Genomic DNA, 16,368 nt, shown 5'->3' with positions numbered 1-16,368 from the left:
GTTGCTTTAATATGTTGATGCATGCCAGTACATACCTTGAGGGGAAAAAAATGCTTCTTTGTGAACCTACTGATGAATTCCTCATGGTGTGATTAAACAAGAAACCATGTTAGATCATTGATTTCTGCTAGTGGAAGAACCTCAGTCCATCTTCAGAACAACTGTTTGAGTTAAAAGTATTAATTGAAGAAGAAAATTTCAGGTATTGAGGTTTTTGAGGCTAGATTCTCCACTCAGTTTCTCTGAGTGCAAATAAAACACTCAGTATATGATGTCAGGTGCATTTTGGAGGGACCTGGTATAGCCTTTGTATAAATTGCAGCATTCAGTGGAGTTTTAAATTACCAGCAGCTCCTCTTGTACTGCCAATATAGTCTTTTTCAAGATGCTTGCCAGAACAGAGACTGTTTCAGCACTTTTCTCTTCTTCCCCTGTCTCCTGGTGTACCTGGTGTGCACCAATATCCACCCTGTGAAAAGGAGCAGTGGGCATGAGTTCCTTTTGCTGGCTCCAGCCTTTTTCCATAAGGTGGCAGAAATGTGCAGTACAGCACAATTAATGTCTTCTAGTGTGGTTCATCTCTCTCTCCTCTGTTTTGGTGGGAAAGGTGTCCACAGAGTAGTTAATCTTTATTTTTTTATTGACTGTGCTTATGTGGTAGCAACATGGGATTTGTGCCTCAGTGTCGGGGGCACTCTTTGATTGTGGTTCTATGTATTCTTGATGCATCTGGTAGGGAGAGAAAGGCTCAAGTGTCACTTCCCAGTGGTACTAGGCTGTATCCATAGTGGTAAGTGAAACAGGCCAGGGGTGGTTCTCTTGTCCTAGGGCTAAAAGGCACAGCATGCCTCATCTACATATGGCTATGTTCTTGCTTCCCAAAAGAGGGTGGCCACATTCAGCCTGTCCCTTGGGAGCATTCCTTAGCCTGTGCTGTCCCCTGAACCATGCCCAGCCATTGTCTGGAAACATGTTAGCTGTCAGGAGCCAAAACTGTGCCAGGGAGCAGGCTTACAATGGAACAGCAAGGGCAGGAGCATGCCAGCATGCCAGCGCATGCTCCGGCCCTCTTTCTGTTCCCGATACAAACATAACCGTGTTAATACTGATATTGCCTAAGTTTAGCAGCGTCTCTAAATCCTGTTTTCAGGCTTTCTGTCAGCCATTTAATCAGGACTGTACAATTCTGTTACTTTTAAAAATCTTTATTAAATGTAATGTCAAGTAATATTACAGCTTGACAGAGTGCAAATAAGGGAACATGGCAGTTTTATTCTTTCGGCAGTACAAGACAGAGGTAACACGTGCAAAGACTTTCTTTTTTTGACCTAAAAAGGGTAGGTGTGTTTTTCAAGCTACTCTTAAACTGAACTAGTACATATGTAAATTGAAATGCATTTATGTGAAGTTCCAGTTGGGGAAAAAAATAAATCCTAAACAGATTGAAGCAAGGAAATGAATTGTAAGGGAAATGTCAATAAATATTCAGATATCCTCACAGTTTCTTAAATAAATGCACATTTGTAAAATATCAGATTGCATATTCCAAATACAACTTTAACTCTGTCCCTGTAGCCATTCCCAGTCTAAGTCTGCAGACCAGAAAACCCCTACAGTCACAGCTCTACATCAAATAAATTCTGAGTATGAGTTACAGGCATCACACAATATGGTTATGTTGGAGTATTTTTACTATTTAATAACAGACAAAGTGGATATTTTATTTTGGAATCAAAGTGCTGTTATGTGGATTTATGGTTTATAACATTGGCAGTGTTTCTGAGTACTTTCTTTTCCAAAGTACATAAATATAAAGTGGTAAAAGTTTTGGTTTTAGCTTATAAATGTAGTTAATAATCTGTTCAAACAATAAAAAATTCTATTTATTAATGGCCAAGAAATGTTTGGGGGGATTCGTTTTTCTTTTTACAGGAGAATCATTTAAATCAACTGGATGAAATTAATAGACAGTGAATATCACAATGGTTTGGGGGGAGTTCGTGGCACACCAGTTGATCATGTGGAACTTCCAGTTATTAATCCATTAAAGTCATTACTGCCTCCAAGTCTTCTTTAAAGGTCACAGTCTTTTTTAAGGATTTTTTTAATGAGGAGAAGAACTATTCCTGTTTGATCCATCCAGTGTGTGCAGGGCTGTGCACTCACTGACTGCCATGCCAAAGGATGTTCTGTGCTTGGAATTTGCAGCGCTGAGCAGCAACGTGCGGGAGCTCTTGTGGGCTGCATGAGGATTTGTATTGATCCTCCTGTTCTGACATCCGGGGTTTTAGTGCGGTTACAGTATAGGCAAACACATCAGGCAATTAAACATGTGAAGACATGGTTCTGCTTGATTATTTGACTTCCTGCAACTAATAATGAGATTTTTGAAAGATTTAGTGCTATGCCATTGAATATAAAAGAAGTTTGGAGGCCTGTATGTGCAATGGAGTTAGGTGTGGTAGATTAAGTTTGTCCTGGCATCCTTATTGAAGCTTCCCTGTAGGCACTATCAGCTGTAGTCAGCATTGTTGCCAGAAATAACATTGCAGTGTCAAAACCATGGGTGTTTTAAGGGTATAGCGAGAGGACTTGAAGTGTTCACTTGTTTGTTTAACTTTAAATTAATAAAGACTCACAAGATTTTTTTCCTTTCCTGGGTTATTGTTGAATTCTGTAATTTTATTTTTTTTTAATATTCTTTAGAAAAACTGCTGATGTTCAAATTACATTGAAAATATCTGCTTACAGGCAGACTAATGGCCTAAAATGAAATAAAGTCCTAGCAGGATTTGGAAGAGAGAAAGAATACCTAAGATATAATGTAGTGGTCACATCAGTCAGTGTTATGCCTACGCTGTGAACAATGTGTTTACCTTTCAGTTGCTAAAATTTCTTTTTCTGGTTTGTTATTTTTTGGGGGGGAGGGGGTTGTGATAGTGACTAGAAATTATCAACAGGAATTTTAAATTATGCACAGGCAGTGACCATCAGATACTACAATAATGATTTGTATCACAAGAATGAGTTTTGATTCTCAGAAAGATACAAATTGAAATTCCTGGAGGGAGTGCAGTTCATCGTGTTATTTACTACCTCCTTCCAGTAAGACTGTGCCTGTGAGAGTAAAGCAAGTTAAAGTCAGCACATACTTAACCTCTGTGGCACTGATTTCTCCTGTGCTCAGAGGCTGTCTCCTGGGCCCAGGTGCTGGACACCCTTCAGTGAATGGGTGACCCTGAGATCAGAATGGGATAATGTTACTGGGAAGGAGCATCAGCATAAATCTAAAATTAGTAACCCCTATGATAAATACTTTAAAAGATTGCCTTATTGAAATCCTCAGTGTATACTTCCTGAGGTAGTTAAACCATCAACTGTAATTGTACTTAGAATAAGAATATATTTTCTATTGCATTTGTTATCCTAAATGAATTGATGTATATTGCCTTAAAGAAAAACACTTCTGGTTATTTCCAAAAAACAGACTTACAGTGACCAGTCCTACACAGGTGCCAGTAGGTTTCCTGAAGAGTTATAATGGTAATATTAATAATCGGATTATTAGAAGTGAAGTAACTGTAAATCTTGCAGTTCTAATTTGTGCTGCTTATTTACTATGTTTCTGTTTTTGAACCAATTTCAGTTCAGCAGTCAGTTTCAATGGGTTTTAGACCACTTCTGCATGCAGGTTTCTGTACAAATTACTCTGCCACATTGCCTGCCTTACAAATATTACTCATGATTCTTTGCATGTCTTTCCTATAGAACATGGAAATTAGCACTAAAGCCTTAGGTTTAGCTTTAGAAAAGGATTTTTTCAGTCTAAAGAAATCTTATGGTGTCACTTTCAATCTCTCCTGTGAAAGTTAAATTTCTTTCTCTTACTTCCTTTTATGTTCAAAAACTTGAATAATTTATTACTGCAAAGGAATGTGTACCGACAGTAACCAACAGAGGATGTGGAAAGATTTATTGGGAGAAACATTAAGAGCATTCCTGGCCAGGTGTATTTTATTTCTTTTTGTGAAATTGAAAAAAAATACTGTACAGCTCCAGCCAACTTCGGATATGGCTGGAAGCCCATTTGGAAGAGAGTGTCTGTAATTGTGAAGTGCTTCTTGAGATAAACTGAACAAAAAGTGATGAAGGGCACAAGGAGATTTGGCATTTCTGAATAGCCAGAAATGTGTTGCTTGATTTTGAAAGCAACTGCAGTGTTTGCCATCTGAGTGGGTGTGTGAATGACTTCCGTTCTCCTTGTACTTTATCCAGCAGTTTATACCCATGGGAAATGAGGGAGTGAACGCCCTGCCAAACCAGAGCAGTGGATTCTGAGTTTGCCTTTGCACCCTTGGTCCATGACAAAAGGTCCTGAAGGAGCAGGACCTCAGTAGACTTCCACACTCCTTGCTTAACTGATAGAAGGTGTCACTCAGTGACCAGCAAGACACGCTATGTACATTTTTATACTACCACATTTTTTTAGAACTCTAATAAATAATTTTACTGCATATTGGAGTATATAACATGAATTTGTGAGGAGTGTAATCTTTTCCAAGGTTACAAATTGTAATTTACTTAGTTGATGATATTTAGGACAAAATTCTAGTCAAATAAAAAATCATTTTTTCAGGGATGATAAAAAAATCCGTTATAAACTAGCTATTTGTAATTTGATCCAATTACCTCTCTGGCATGTTTAATTTCATTTACATAAGTGGCAAAGCTAATAAGAGCATTATCATAGAATCATACAATAGTTTGGTTTGGAAGGGTCCTTTAAAGATTAGTTGCCTACTCCAACAACCCTGCAGTAAGCAGGGACATCTTCAACCAGATCAGGTTGCTCAGTGCCCTGTCCAACCTGACCTTGAATGTTTCAGGGGATGTGGCATCCACAACCTCTCTGAAAAACCTGTTCTTTTGTTTTACCTGCCCATCATAAAAACTTTCTTTTCTATATCTAGTCTGAATTGACTCTATTTTAGTTTAAACCAGACTCCTTGTCCTGTCACTACTGACCTTACTAAGAGGTCTGACCCCATCTTTCTTGTAGGTCCTCTTTAAGTGCTGAAAGGCTGCAGTAAGGTCACCCCAGGGCATTCCCTTCTTCAAGCAGAACAACCCCAACCCTTTCAGCCCTTCTTCATAGGAGAGGTGCTCCAGCCCTCATAATTTTTTGTGGCTCTCCTCTGGACCTATTTCCACATTGAGAATGTTCCAGGGACACCTTTTCCCTTTCAGTTTTTCCTTCAACTGCAACTTCTTAGTCTCCAGCTCCCCTCTGTGCTGGCTGAATAGGTAGGTCCCTCCAGCAGTTGCCTTATTTATTAAAAAGCAAGTTTTGATATTGTATTTTTGTATAAGTTGTGGAAACAGTTTCTTCTTTGTCCATTAGTCCAAGTTTCTTAAGTGTTCTCTACAAATTCTTCCTTCATGTAGCATCTTAAAAAAAGGAGTGAAAAGATGTGGAATCAGACTGCTCCATCCTCCTACCCCTATCTATATCCCATTTTAGATGGATGTGAATCTCATGTTATGGGACCCTCATGATGAGTTTCCTTGATCTGTCCAATAATCTGTTCCATTGTATACTAGTCCTTACCTATTGCTTCCATCATGGAATAAATGGATGGATAAAACCTATTGTTTTATCCATCATGGCTATAGAGAACAGCTCTTGATTTCTCTTTGTAGATTCTCCCCACCCTAGAGTTTTGTAGACCTTTCTTTTTCTCCATTGCATCCCAGAAATTGTTCTCTCCTATTTCTCACTCCTGGGATGTCTCCATGCCTGACTACACCTATTGCTATTTTCCCAGTGCACAAATGGAAATCTTACTGGTAGCAAGAGGCCAGCCTTTTGTAGTCCATACGATCAAAAAAACTTGGTAATTAGACAAAAGACTCTTTCAAATGTGAGCTGAAGTGCTCAATTAGAAGCACAGAATCAATGTCTCATTTTATTGCTGTTTCCTGTGTTGGTTTCTATACTTGCCTATCAAAACCAGACTACTTTTTGAAGTTATTCGATACAAAAATTAGCCTAAACCATTGAAATCCCAGTGCTTAAATGCCTTTGTGAGTTAAAGTAGTTGGTAGACTACAGATGGGATTCAGTAGGTGCTTAAAGTTGCAGGTCTTTAACTATGCTACTCGATTAAATCCTGTATTTTGTTCCGTTTTCAACCCCAGAATTTCTGCTGCCTTTTAGATTTTAAAATTCATTTAGGAAGCCAGTGACAGAATCAAGTTTTTTGGTGGTCTCTAGTACATACCATTCTAGCAGTTTTGCATCAAGGAGATTGGAGAAAATGGTTATTACTATGAAATTACGGTTCCTTAAAATGAAAGTTTTAGAAGTTCTTCTTCTAATAAAGAGCTTTGTTTCTTCAACAATCATATGGTAATTTGGCATACTTGAAAATTGATTTTAAATATTTTTTTTTTCACTTTTGTAAATATACTGTTTTCCCTACTCCCTCTTTCTTTTTCTTTTTGTTCCAGGACTCTTTGCTGCTTCAGGAGACAGTAAATTCTGCTGCTTCTCTTATCATGGCATTAATAAAGGACAGAAACCCGGATCTGACTGGCCAGCTGTTGGTAGCATAAGACCATAAATCATGGCTTTTGGAAATGTTAGTTTTTCATCATCTGTTCACCAAAGGTCTTAAGCCATTTTATTCTTTCTTGAAAACTCTGGATTTATGCCATTTATTATTAAGATCCTTTAACAGCATATTTTTGATATTTAAAATACAAGTATAATATTATGTATAAAATGTAAAAGGAAATACAAATAATTCTGAGATACACTGGGTATATACTATGAGGAATGATACTGAAATATTTTTTAAGGTACTCATAATTTAAAAAGGTGCACAGAGGACACCAAAGCATTCATGCAGAATTTAACCGTGTGTGTGTTGTACTCTGGGACTGCATGAATTAAATTTTATTTCTGATAAATTAATCCTAAAGCACAGCTCATCTACTTTATGTGAAATTATTTAAAAATTGCTGCTGCAATACTTATTAGTGAATATAGAGTTCATTACAGAGTGTAGCTTTCCTGACATCAAGAGAAGTGTATATTGCAGGAAGGGTTGGAATGGTTAGGTACCTGTTCTCTGTGGAATGAAGGTAACTTCAAATCAAAGAAAAGATATGCATGGATACAACAAGGTGCTACCCCCCCAGTTTTCCAGATGCAGTATACTCTGGCTGTAGCCTCCTTGGTGCTACACTTCTTCCAGTGCCCCTGTGCCATCATTCAGAGCTCCTGTAGCTCCACTGAAATAGGAAGAGTCTGTAAATTCATGTACCAGAATACAATTCTCATCTCTTGCTGGTTAGCAGATGTATATAGTAAGTAGTAGTAAGGAGACTAAGCATTGTGAATTTGAAGATACACAACATTGATAGTGAGGTGTGGACAGTTGGGACAGGAAGATGAAATGGTGAATGATCAGTATGTGAAGTATCACTAAGAGCAATACAAGCAGAGTCCCTGGAAACCTATGTCTTTCCCTATGCATCAGACCCAGAAATTCCATCTCTCCTGCAATTTGTGAAGGGGCTAGGTTAATGACTTACATACTTGCTATGGCTGGAATAAGGTCTTGGAGAAGTATCCCCACCAGTGGTGTCCAGTGAATCCCTGATTCAGCCTGTCACTGTCAGTTCAGCAAGTTTCCCTCTAAAAACAGCATTCCTCCCCTTACTCCCACTATGCTCCACCCTCTGGTACTCACACAAAACTTAGGATAACAACCTCCATGCTTGGTCCCCTTCCTCCTTCCCTTCACATGACTATTTATATCTCTGGTTTAAATCGCTTTTAGAAGCTGGTCTTGGTCCCAAACTTCCTTCATTGCAGAATAAAATAAAGAGTTGTTAGCTGGCAGTTCTATATCCAAAGCAGACTTTTTTTCCACACACAAGTCATGCAAAGATAACTAACAAAGTTCTTGTGCATCATCTGCTTTCTTCTTTGCTTCTTTCTTCTCTCTACTTTGATTAATAATTTGTCCTTTTCTGACATTGTACAACATCAGCATTCATATTAGCTCTGTGTATGGCTACACAATAGGCATATTTTATTAATACATATATTCATGTCTGTTCGTATGCGGAGTACGCAAATAAATGAAGAACTAAAGAATTTATTACTGCTATTCATAATTTAACAGGACAGCTCTCACAAATAAGTTTTCTGAATGTGCTTTTACATTAATAAATTTGATGAAGGAATTTGTCCCATAGGCTTTTAAAAGACATGATGAAAGATGTCTCTTTGACTGTATTTTGTTTTTCTTGTTTGCTTGAAGATTAAAATGCAATCTCTGGTGTGTTTTCCCCAAATAATAAGAAGGTGAATTTAGAAAATCCTTCATGTTTTCTATCCACTCTAATTTATACATTGTGATACTGCATTAACATTGGTTTGTGCATGACATCATTTGCTTAAACAGAGCTTTTATTTTTTTAGGGTTGTTTTACTTAACTCATTCTCCTAAGAGGAATTCAATCCAATTAAAAATGATACTGCAATGAACTGCTGTAATAAAAAAAAAATATATAGTTGTTTATGGATTTATTTTGAAAACAGAACAAACAATGCACTACAAAAAATAAGTTTTGGGTCATCCAATATACTTAGTACTAATCCTAAATGGAAGATAATAAGCTTTATTAATGTACTGTTAATCATTGCATTATGGCTTTTTAATCTTTAGCAATCTTTTAAAATACTCGACAAACACTGAAAAATCCATTTTGCTGGAAGCAAATACACCAACAACAGAATTACTAAAACAGATCACAAAATACTAAAACTGCAATTTAAAAAAAAAAGATAGAAACTGGACTGTGATTAATGCTATTGTGTATCCAAACCAAATTAAAATGGTTTTTTGGGTGATTGTTAGTACTTACAATGGGAATAAAGATATAAAATGAAATTAAGAAACTGGCTGATTGTTTTTTGTCTGTGCATAGCTTCTCACAAATAGCAGTATACATGAGAAACTTGGCAGCCTTTTGTACACACATGCTGTTTTGAATTTAGCTAGTGAATCAGTCACCACCCATATTGCTTTGAACATTTGGACAGAGATAACAGAAAGTAAATAAAAGCTCAGACTCTGCCAGCCTTGCGTACCTTACTCCTCAAGCATTCTAATTAGTATTCCTTGGGTAGTGTTCATCAGAAAAGAGAATGCAGAATGTGGCCCTAGAAATACTTTTCATAACTGCAAAGTTGAATTAATTAGAATTGTATACTGAAACTAACCAGCTTCATGCAAAATCTGAAATCTGTATTACTTTGTCTTCAATCAGTTAGGCAGAAGATTTTCTAGTTAGTCTTTTTTTTTTTTAGCTTTTCAGACAACCTAGCTGGAAAATAAAAAATGGCTTGATGGTCCTCTAAAGAAGAAAGAAATGAAAAGGATAGTGGCATTATAAACAAAAAACCCCAACACCCCAAAACTATACCAAAAAGTAAAGAGAGAGGAAGTGAGATGTTACCTATTGTAATCAGTGGCATAGGAGAGTCAACTTTTGTTGAGCTCACCTTGATAATTAATGTAGGCTGCAGAACAAAGATTTTCTGGTTGCCATGGAGCTTTTGGTGTAATCAAATTTGTGTTTCTATGTGACACCAAAGTCTCATCATCTCCACAGTGCTGTTCTAGGTGCCATCCAAAGAGAAACTTCCAAAGACATGTACAGTTTCCAATTAGTGCTTGGCAATTTCTGAGGATACAGCAACTTCTCCTGTCTCTCCACCAGAGAAGCGTCATACTTTGGTTGCTCTGTTCTCCCTGCCTCAGACACTTGCCACTTCTCACTGCTTTTTCTTTGGCTTTTATTTCTGAAGAAGAGGACATTCACTCTGAGACATGCAAAAGCTTTTTTATTTTGTATCTCCTTCCTCTTCATCCATTACTTTGATCTGAAAAATTCTAGTTCATCTTACCAAGCATCTACCAATGTGCAGACAATCCCTTTATTTCTGTTGAGGAAGGTTTGGGGGTTCAGGAATAGGCTCATGTTAACAGTGTTCCTGTAGGCCAGAGTCTGGGGGAAGATTATTCCTGCCCAACTCAATCAATCCAATCTTTTGCACCTGATTTTAAATAATTTGTAAAGGCACACAGTTCAATGAGGAATGCCCTCCTCTGGGTGCCTGCAATGAGATACCAAAGTGTGAAAGTGGGTTGAAATTTTTGTGCCCCAATGCCTGCACTTTCAACTTCAGATGGGTAATTTTTAATGACATCTGTCTCCCTCAGCCCATTCCCCAGCCCAGTTGTTTACCAGAATTCAGTTTATCTTGTGCTTCTGGCAAGCACCAAGGAAAAGAAGCAGTCACTGACACTGCATTTTTTCCCAGAGTAGGTTGATTTTGATTGACAGGTCTGTAAAGCACTTGTTAAATATACATTTTCTTTCATTATTTTTTCCAGGAATACTCAATCAGTTTAGAGATCTAAAAAACACAATTTCAGCACCTGTGCTGAGGAAACAGTCCCAACTGTGAAAATACTTTTCGTGATAGAATAAGTCACTTGTCTTGCATACACCAACCTGGGGAGCAAAGTGCAATTTCTCGATATATTTATTCCAAGGTTAATTTTAATATGCTTTCAATCTTCCGATTGAAATGGATCTTGTCCTTCATCCTGCACCTATTCCTGTCTCAGAAACTAAAATTATAATTCAGTTAAAATGCCACAATGCTGAATTATAACACAGTTACAAAGATAAATGAGAGAATAAGAGACTTGGAGAAGAAAAAAGGGTTTGTGAATTTAAATAGCGTAGAGAAGCAAGGAGGCAAGAGAGAATATATCAGAGCTCCACCAGATGGCAAACGCTTGATGGAGACCCCTTGAATGGCACGATAGGCTAGAGGCTGCAGGCAGGAACGCTGTCCAGGTTCAGTAGCACTTCAGATGGCAGCTCAGCAAGGCATGTTTCTATTCAGCAGCCATTTTAGATAATCGTCTCCCTTGGTTAGTTGTTTGTTGTTACTTCTGCCTCTCTTTCATTACTCTGCCTCCTTCCTTTTGTTTTTGTGCCTCAGACTGGACATTTCCAATTTCATATTTCATTTTCATTTCAGCCATTCCCGTTTTCTCCTGTGCTCTTTTCCCATCCTTTCCCCTGCTTCTGTTGCTTATTCTTTCTCTCTGTATTTGTCACTCTTTTTCCATTCCTCCCTGCCCACCATCGTCGAAGGAGACGATCCCCCCCTCCCTTCCCTTGCAAGCCAGGCCGTGGTCTGGCATCAGAAGCCCTTCCTCGCTCCTGGATCGAGAACTGAGGCATTTGGGTTTTGGCACCTCCGCACCGCTCACAGCTGGGACCGAAAACAGATGTCACTTCCGCTGCCAGCTGCCGGCAGATGAGCAGCAGCTGCCCGGAGGGACAGACCTCCTGCATGGCAGCTGCTGGGCTGACACTGAATGCCGCCTATTAGCTGGAGTCAAGCTGTAAGCAGAGCCATCCCACTGAGGGGGAATAATCCGCCCCAAGGTCAGACCCCTCTTCCCCTGCTTCAGTAACCAAACTTGGGTTCATAAAGTCAGCACCTAGTCAAGGAGCCAGATTTGCAAATCTATCAGAATGGCAGCAACAACAAAAAGTGAAAGAAAAAAAAGCCAAATCCAGGTATGGCTTGCAGTCCTGGTGACTGGAAAAAGTATGTTTTCACTTAGTAACCAGTGGCTTTGCCAGGAGTAGCTCAGAGACAAAAAGCAAGGAACCCCACGATGCTGTGTGAAGCAGTTCCTTTCCACAGCAGACACATGGCCTCACTGAAGCCCCCCTGAAGTCAATGGGACTGAAATTTCCTTGCAGCACACTCAAGAATGCATGGCATCTCCTCCCTCTGGCCATCTTCAGCTAACCCACACATAACCGTGCTGGTTATGCTGGGGGCTTATTAATATTATTATAATTATTGTCATCATTATTTTTATTGTGCTGCAGTTCTGTGTGTGTATTTATGCTGTGCTCAACTCCCTTGCCATTTGGTAGGGAACATTGTGGCCTTGATTAATGCCCACAATGTTTGGAATTTAGTTGTGACTCCAGTTTAAACACCCACAGGCCTGTGGTACGTGGGGTTATAGGGGCACTTGTGAAGGACAGTTCTGAATTTAAAATCTCTCTTTGATACTCACTCTGAATCCAGTGACAGCACAATAAGCCAAAAAGGATGATTTTGTGCAGAACTAGAAAAAGACTTGGCCTCTTGTGGACACTGTACTTCGTCTCTCTCTCCTGTATGCTAGCATTTAGGGTTGTGCTGCTGTGTAGAAATTCAGACAAAGAAGCTGAAAAACTGTTACCTGTCTGGAAACTAATCCTGCAAGAAGTGGCTAGCTCTCACCAGAGTCACCAGGTGGGATGACTTTGGGGCAGGATGTACATTGTGATTCCTGCTGCAAAGGGATGTGCTGGCGGCACATAGGGCTGCAGCAATAAAATCACAGATTTGCCTAAACTGTGAGTCACCCGTGGGGCACTGTTTTCTTAAGTTTGCAGTTTCAGGTCCTGCCTATGTTGAGGGTGAGATGAGTATTTGCTGTTCTAACACCGTTGTGCCCCTTCTGCAGACAAGGGCATATATTCGTGGGTGAGGTGCAGGAGGGTCAGAGCTGGATGTGACTCCTCTCTTTGGCTGTCATGTGCAGGCTTTGTGAGCAGCAAAGTGAGCCTGGTTGTGTGTTGTGACATGCAGACCTCTCTGAAAATGATACATCTGAAAATGCTCAGAGGTGAACTGCATTCCAGACTGGTAGGTCAGGATAAGAAAAGGAAGGAAGGAAACGAGGTGTCTCTCACCCCTTCTGGGAGTGGCTGCTTACAGCAGATCAAAGAAGTACTTTTATGAAGGGTATTTCAAGAAAAGCTGCAAAATGCTTTGAGTGCACAGCAGAAAACACACATCACTTCTCCTTGGTTATTTGGTTTTTTCTTAATCTTTAAAGCAACTGTCTTCACTGAATTTGGTCTTGAATCCTGCTTCTGATTGTGCACCTTTGTGTAGGCAGCTCCACAGACTGGGAATGTGCAGGATTTGTCCAAAGCTTTGCTGCACCATGGTTACTTATGGTTACTTACAGTATAAGAACATTCATTACAGTGGCAGCAATGCACCCTCTGCTGGTGTCCATCAATATTTTATCCAAAATCTTCCCCAAGCTAACTATCAACAAACACTGCTGATGGCAGAGGAAGGGCCAATATTTTTCTCTCCATCTTCTCTGATTCCCAGCAGTAATAACCTAAGGTGTTGAGATGGGCTGAAAGAACTCTGGGCATGGTGTCGGCTCTGCAGCTATGGGCCCCACATCTGCCCTAATGACTACAAAGTGCAAAACAAAGATGCAACTTCTTTCAAGAGGAGGCTGGAAAACACCCTCAGCATGTGGGCTAATGGAAAAATGGGGATTCATGCTAATCAGATTGTGTGGGTGGAGGATGGCAAAGCATTTTTTATCGTCTGGGACAGGTCCTGCCAACATGTATCTGCCTCAGGCTGGATTCTTGGTAGTGTTTTTTGCAGACCTCTTTCATTCTGCTCTAAACACACACTGAGTAACATTCATTTCAGATTTCTGGAAAATCCTAAATTACAGCTGAAATGGGCAAGTTCTGGACAATTCTGTGTTCAAATTACGAATATTCAAGTGGTTTTTTGAGTGCTATTTTGTACTTTAGTGAAAATCTCAGGTCTTTTTCTTTATTTTTTAAATTTTTTTAATGAATCTTAAGCCAAATTTGATAAAACCTTAGAAGCATCAGAAAAAACCTAGAAAACATTGGCTGTACTGCACTGGGATAGATGTGGTCCATGACTCAAGTGAGCATTAATGAATGCCTGGGAATAATGGCAATAAATGGGAAACAGGTAAATGTAAGCCCATCCTACATTACCAATCCTGCATGCAAATGAAATAAAAACCTGGTCTGAGTATGAAGTAAAATGGGAAAGAAAATCTCCTTAAGAAGAGACATCCACTAGATTCAGGGAGGGTAATAGAAGGATTTCTAGTCCATGATTATCATAAAGAAATATCCTTTAGAATGAATCTAATCATTTATGTTCTTTACTAGGTTTGTATTTTTCCACAAGAAAGCATTCAGATGGATCCTCAGAGGATCTTTTGGGACAAAAATGTGATATTATAGATACCCAATGTGGAAAAATTCGAACTTGTAGAAAATTATGTTGCGGGTATTCATGCCTTGGAAGTAAAACACTCTGCTCTTCAGTAGCTCTTTCACGCCCTCTGCAGTTAAAACTCTGTTTTGTGTCTGTGCAGTCAGAGTGTGTTTTTCCCGGTTGCAGAATGCAGTACCTAGGGCTGATGAAAACGGTAAAACAGTAAATACTATTGGAAATTTTTGGGGGGTGCCTGTAGGCTAGGTTGTGGTTTTTATTATACACTCACATTTAACAAGCATTACAGTAATGAGGTGATCCTGTGCTTTCACAGTGGTACCTCTTGCATGGCAAGAGCTGAGAGCACAGAAGTAAACAGAGGTGCCCTCTTGTATGAGATCTTTGCTGGTTTCACTACATGCTGTCAGGTAGAAGTTATGTACAGATGACTGTATAAACAACTTTAAAGCAAACCTGAATCTCATCATTATATGTAACTTTTTTTAGCATTGCTTTCAGAGAGTGATGATCATATTTATGCATAGAATCATCTGAAGTGATTCATCCTACCCAAAACAGTTATAAAAGCAGGTGAGAAAAAGTGTCTTACAGTCAATTGACTGTACCTTGATTACATTCAACTAATTTCAAAGACATGTCTAACTTTCAGATGTAAAATTGTAAAATAGTGCACCATAGCCCTTCTAGTTGCATTTGAAGATAAATGTGCAAGAGTGCATAAAAATTTCATTGGATGAAAGAAGAAATGGTCAGTTTCTACAGTGCCAAAGGTCAGTCCTGAAGTGTCAAGAACAGGACTCTCAGGGAGGAAAGAACAAGTATGATATAATTAAGTGAAAGAACTAATAGCAATAACAATAGCAGTAATAATAATAATCATCATCATCATCATGATAAAAAGAATTAAAAGATGCAAAACTCAGAAGTTCTGAGAAGTTGATCTGCTGTTTAAAACATTGAAGATATCTCATTTTTCATACCAATGACATTTTTGAGGGTGACTGCTGGTTACTGATTCTGGCATGGGCTTCCACTATGCACTAGGACCAGTCCAAGTAGGTATGTTTTATATATATAATGGAAACAAGAATAACTCCTGCAAGCTTTTTGGGCTATGGCTCTCACTGTCACTGGTGTGTTCATTAGTAGAAACAAAACTTGAACTCACACACTTGTCTTACAAAAGTATTTCTGAAGAAACCAGAAATTGCTGTACACGGAATGCATTACTTTGGGTTTCTGATCTTCACTGAGACATTAATGTGCCAGCCACTTTTAAAACAGTGGCTGTTCTCCGAGGAACTCCATAGCCTAAATTAACCATCCAAGGAGTGAGGCTGGACACAGATGCTGTATGGAGGCTGGGGAAGGCCAAGAACCCAGGCAGTGCTTGAGGAAACATGAACTCCCAGAATGGTGAGGCCAGGGCCAGATCACAGACACCCCTTAGGCTGCCAGTGTGTCTTGCTGCCCTCTTTTCTCCCCATAAAAGAACTGAGTGAGTATGGTGCACATGGTCCCATGTTTCAATAAAGACCAACGAATCTGGTTTCCTGGATGTTAGTCCTGCTTAGGGAAAATGAGAGCTGGCAGGTTGGTAAACTTCACTATGCTTCAGCCTCCCCCTCTATGCAGTATGACTAATGGCTACTTCACAGCAGCATTTCTTACAGTGAATGTATTCATATTTATGAAGTTTTTTGTAACTTGAAAACTATAAAGGCTTGAAGGTGCAGTCTTGTAAAATTTATTACTGCTGAGATGATACCAAAGTGCCGAAAACAACTCTGTGTATTAGGGATCCCTTGATTAACCAGTTGAATCATGGAAATCTTGTTTTGCCTGCATTCATTTTTCAGTGGCTCTGGAGATAATAGGTGGCATTACTCATGTACCTGAAACACAGGCAAGGACCTTCAACCACAGAATTTATCAGCATATTAAAATTACTGAGCCATGTTTCTCATTTGACTCATTTGATGTTGTGCAGTAGATTTACGAATGCTCATCCCTGTTTATGCTGTTTATCAGCAGCATGAATTGAGCTGAAATCCTTCTTGGACAGACCCACAGGCACTGATGACTGTGCTGTTGAGAGCTGTGGTTTTTTGAAAGCGTTTAATAGAGGACACTGGACTTCCAACTTGTGTGTGCAGGGCTAG

At 39.2% G+C, this 16,368-nt stretch overlaps 1 protein-coding gene across 1 annotated transcript in view; it reads left to right on the top strand.

Annotated features, from left to right (window-relative positions):
- Window positions 1-8,947, top strand: part of LOC138106449 (D-ribitol-5-phosphate cytidylyltransferase-like) — a 111,426-nt gene extending 102,479 nt beyond the window's left edge. Inside the window, 1 exon segment of the mRNA XM_069007063.1 lies at window positions 6,511-8,947. Within this exon segment, the coding sequence (XP_068863164.1) occupies window positions 6,511-6,615 (105 nt within the window). The 3' untranslated portion in view covers window positions 6,616-8,947.
- Window positions 8,948-16,368: the final 7,421 nt, after the last annotated feature.

This window comes from Aphelocoma coerulescens, chromosome 2, assembly GCF_041296385.1.
Source record: "Aphelocoma coerulescens isolate FSJ_1873_10779 chromosome 2, UR_Acoe_1.0, whole genome shotgun sequence".
NCBI classification, from domain to species: domain Eukaryota; kingdom Metazoa; phylum Chordata; class Aves; order Passeriformes; family Corvidae; genus Aphelocoma; species Aphelocoma coerulescens.
Note: the sequence above shows the minus strand (reverse complement) of the source record. Positions and strands in the feature narration are given on the sequence as shown.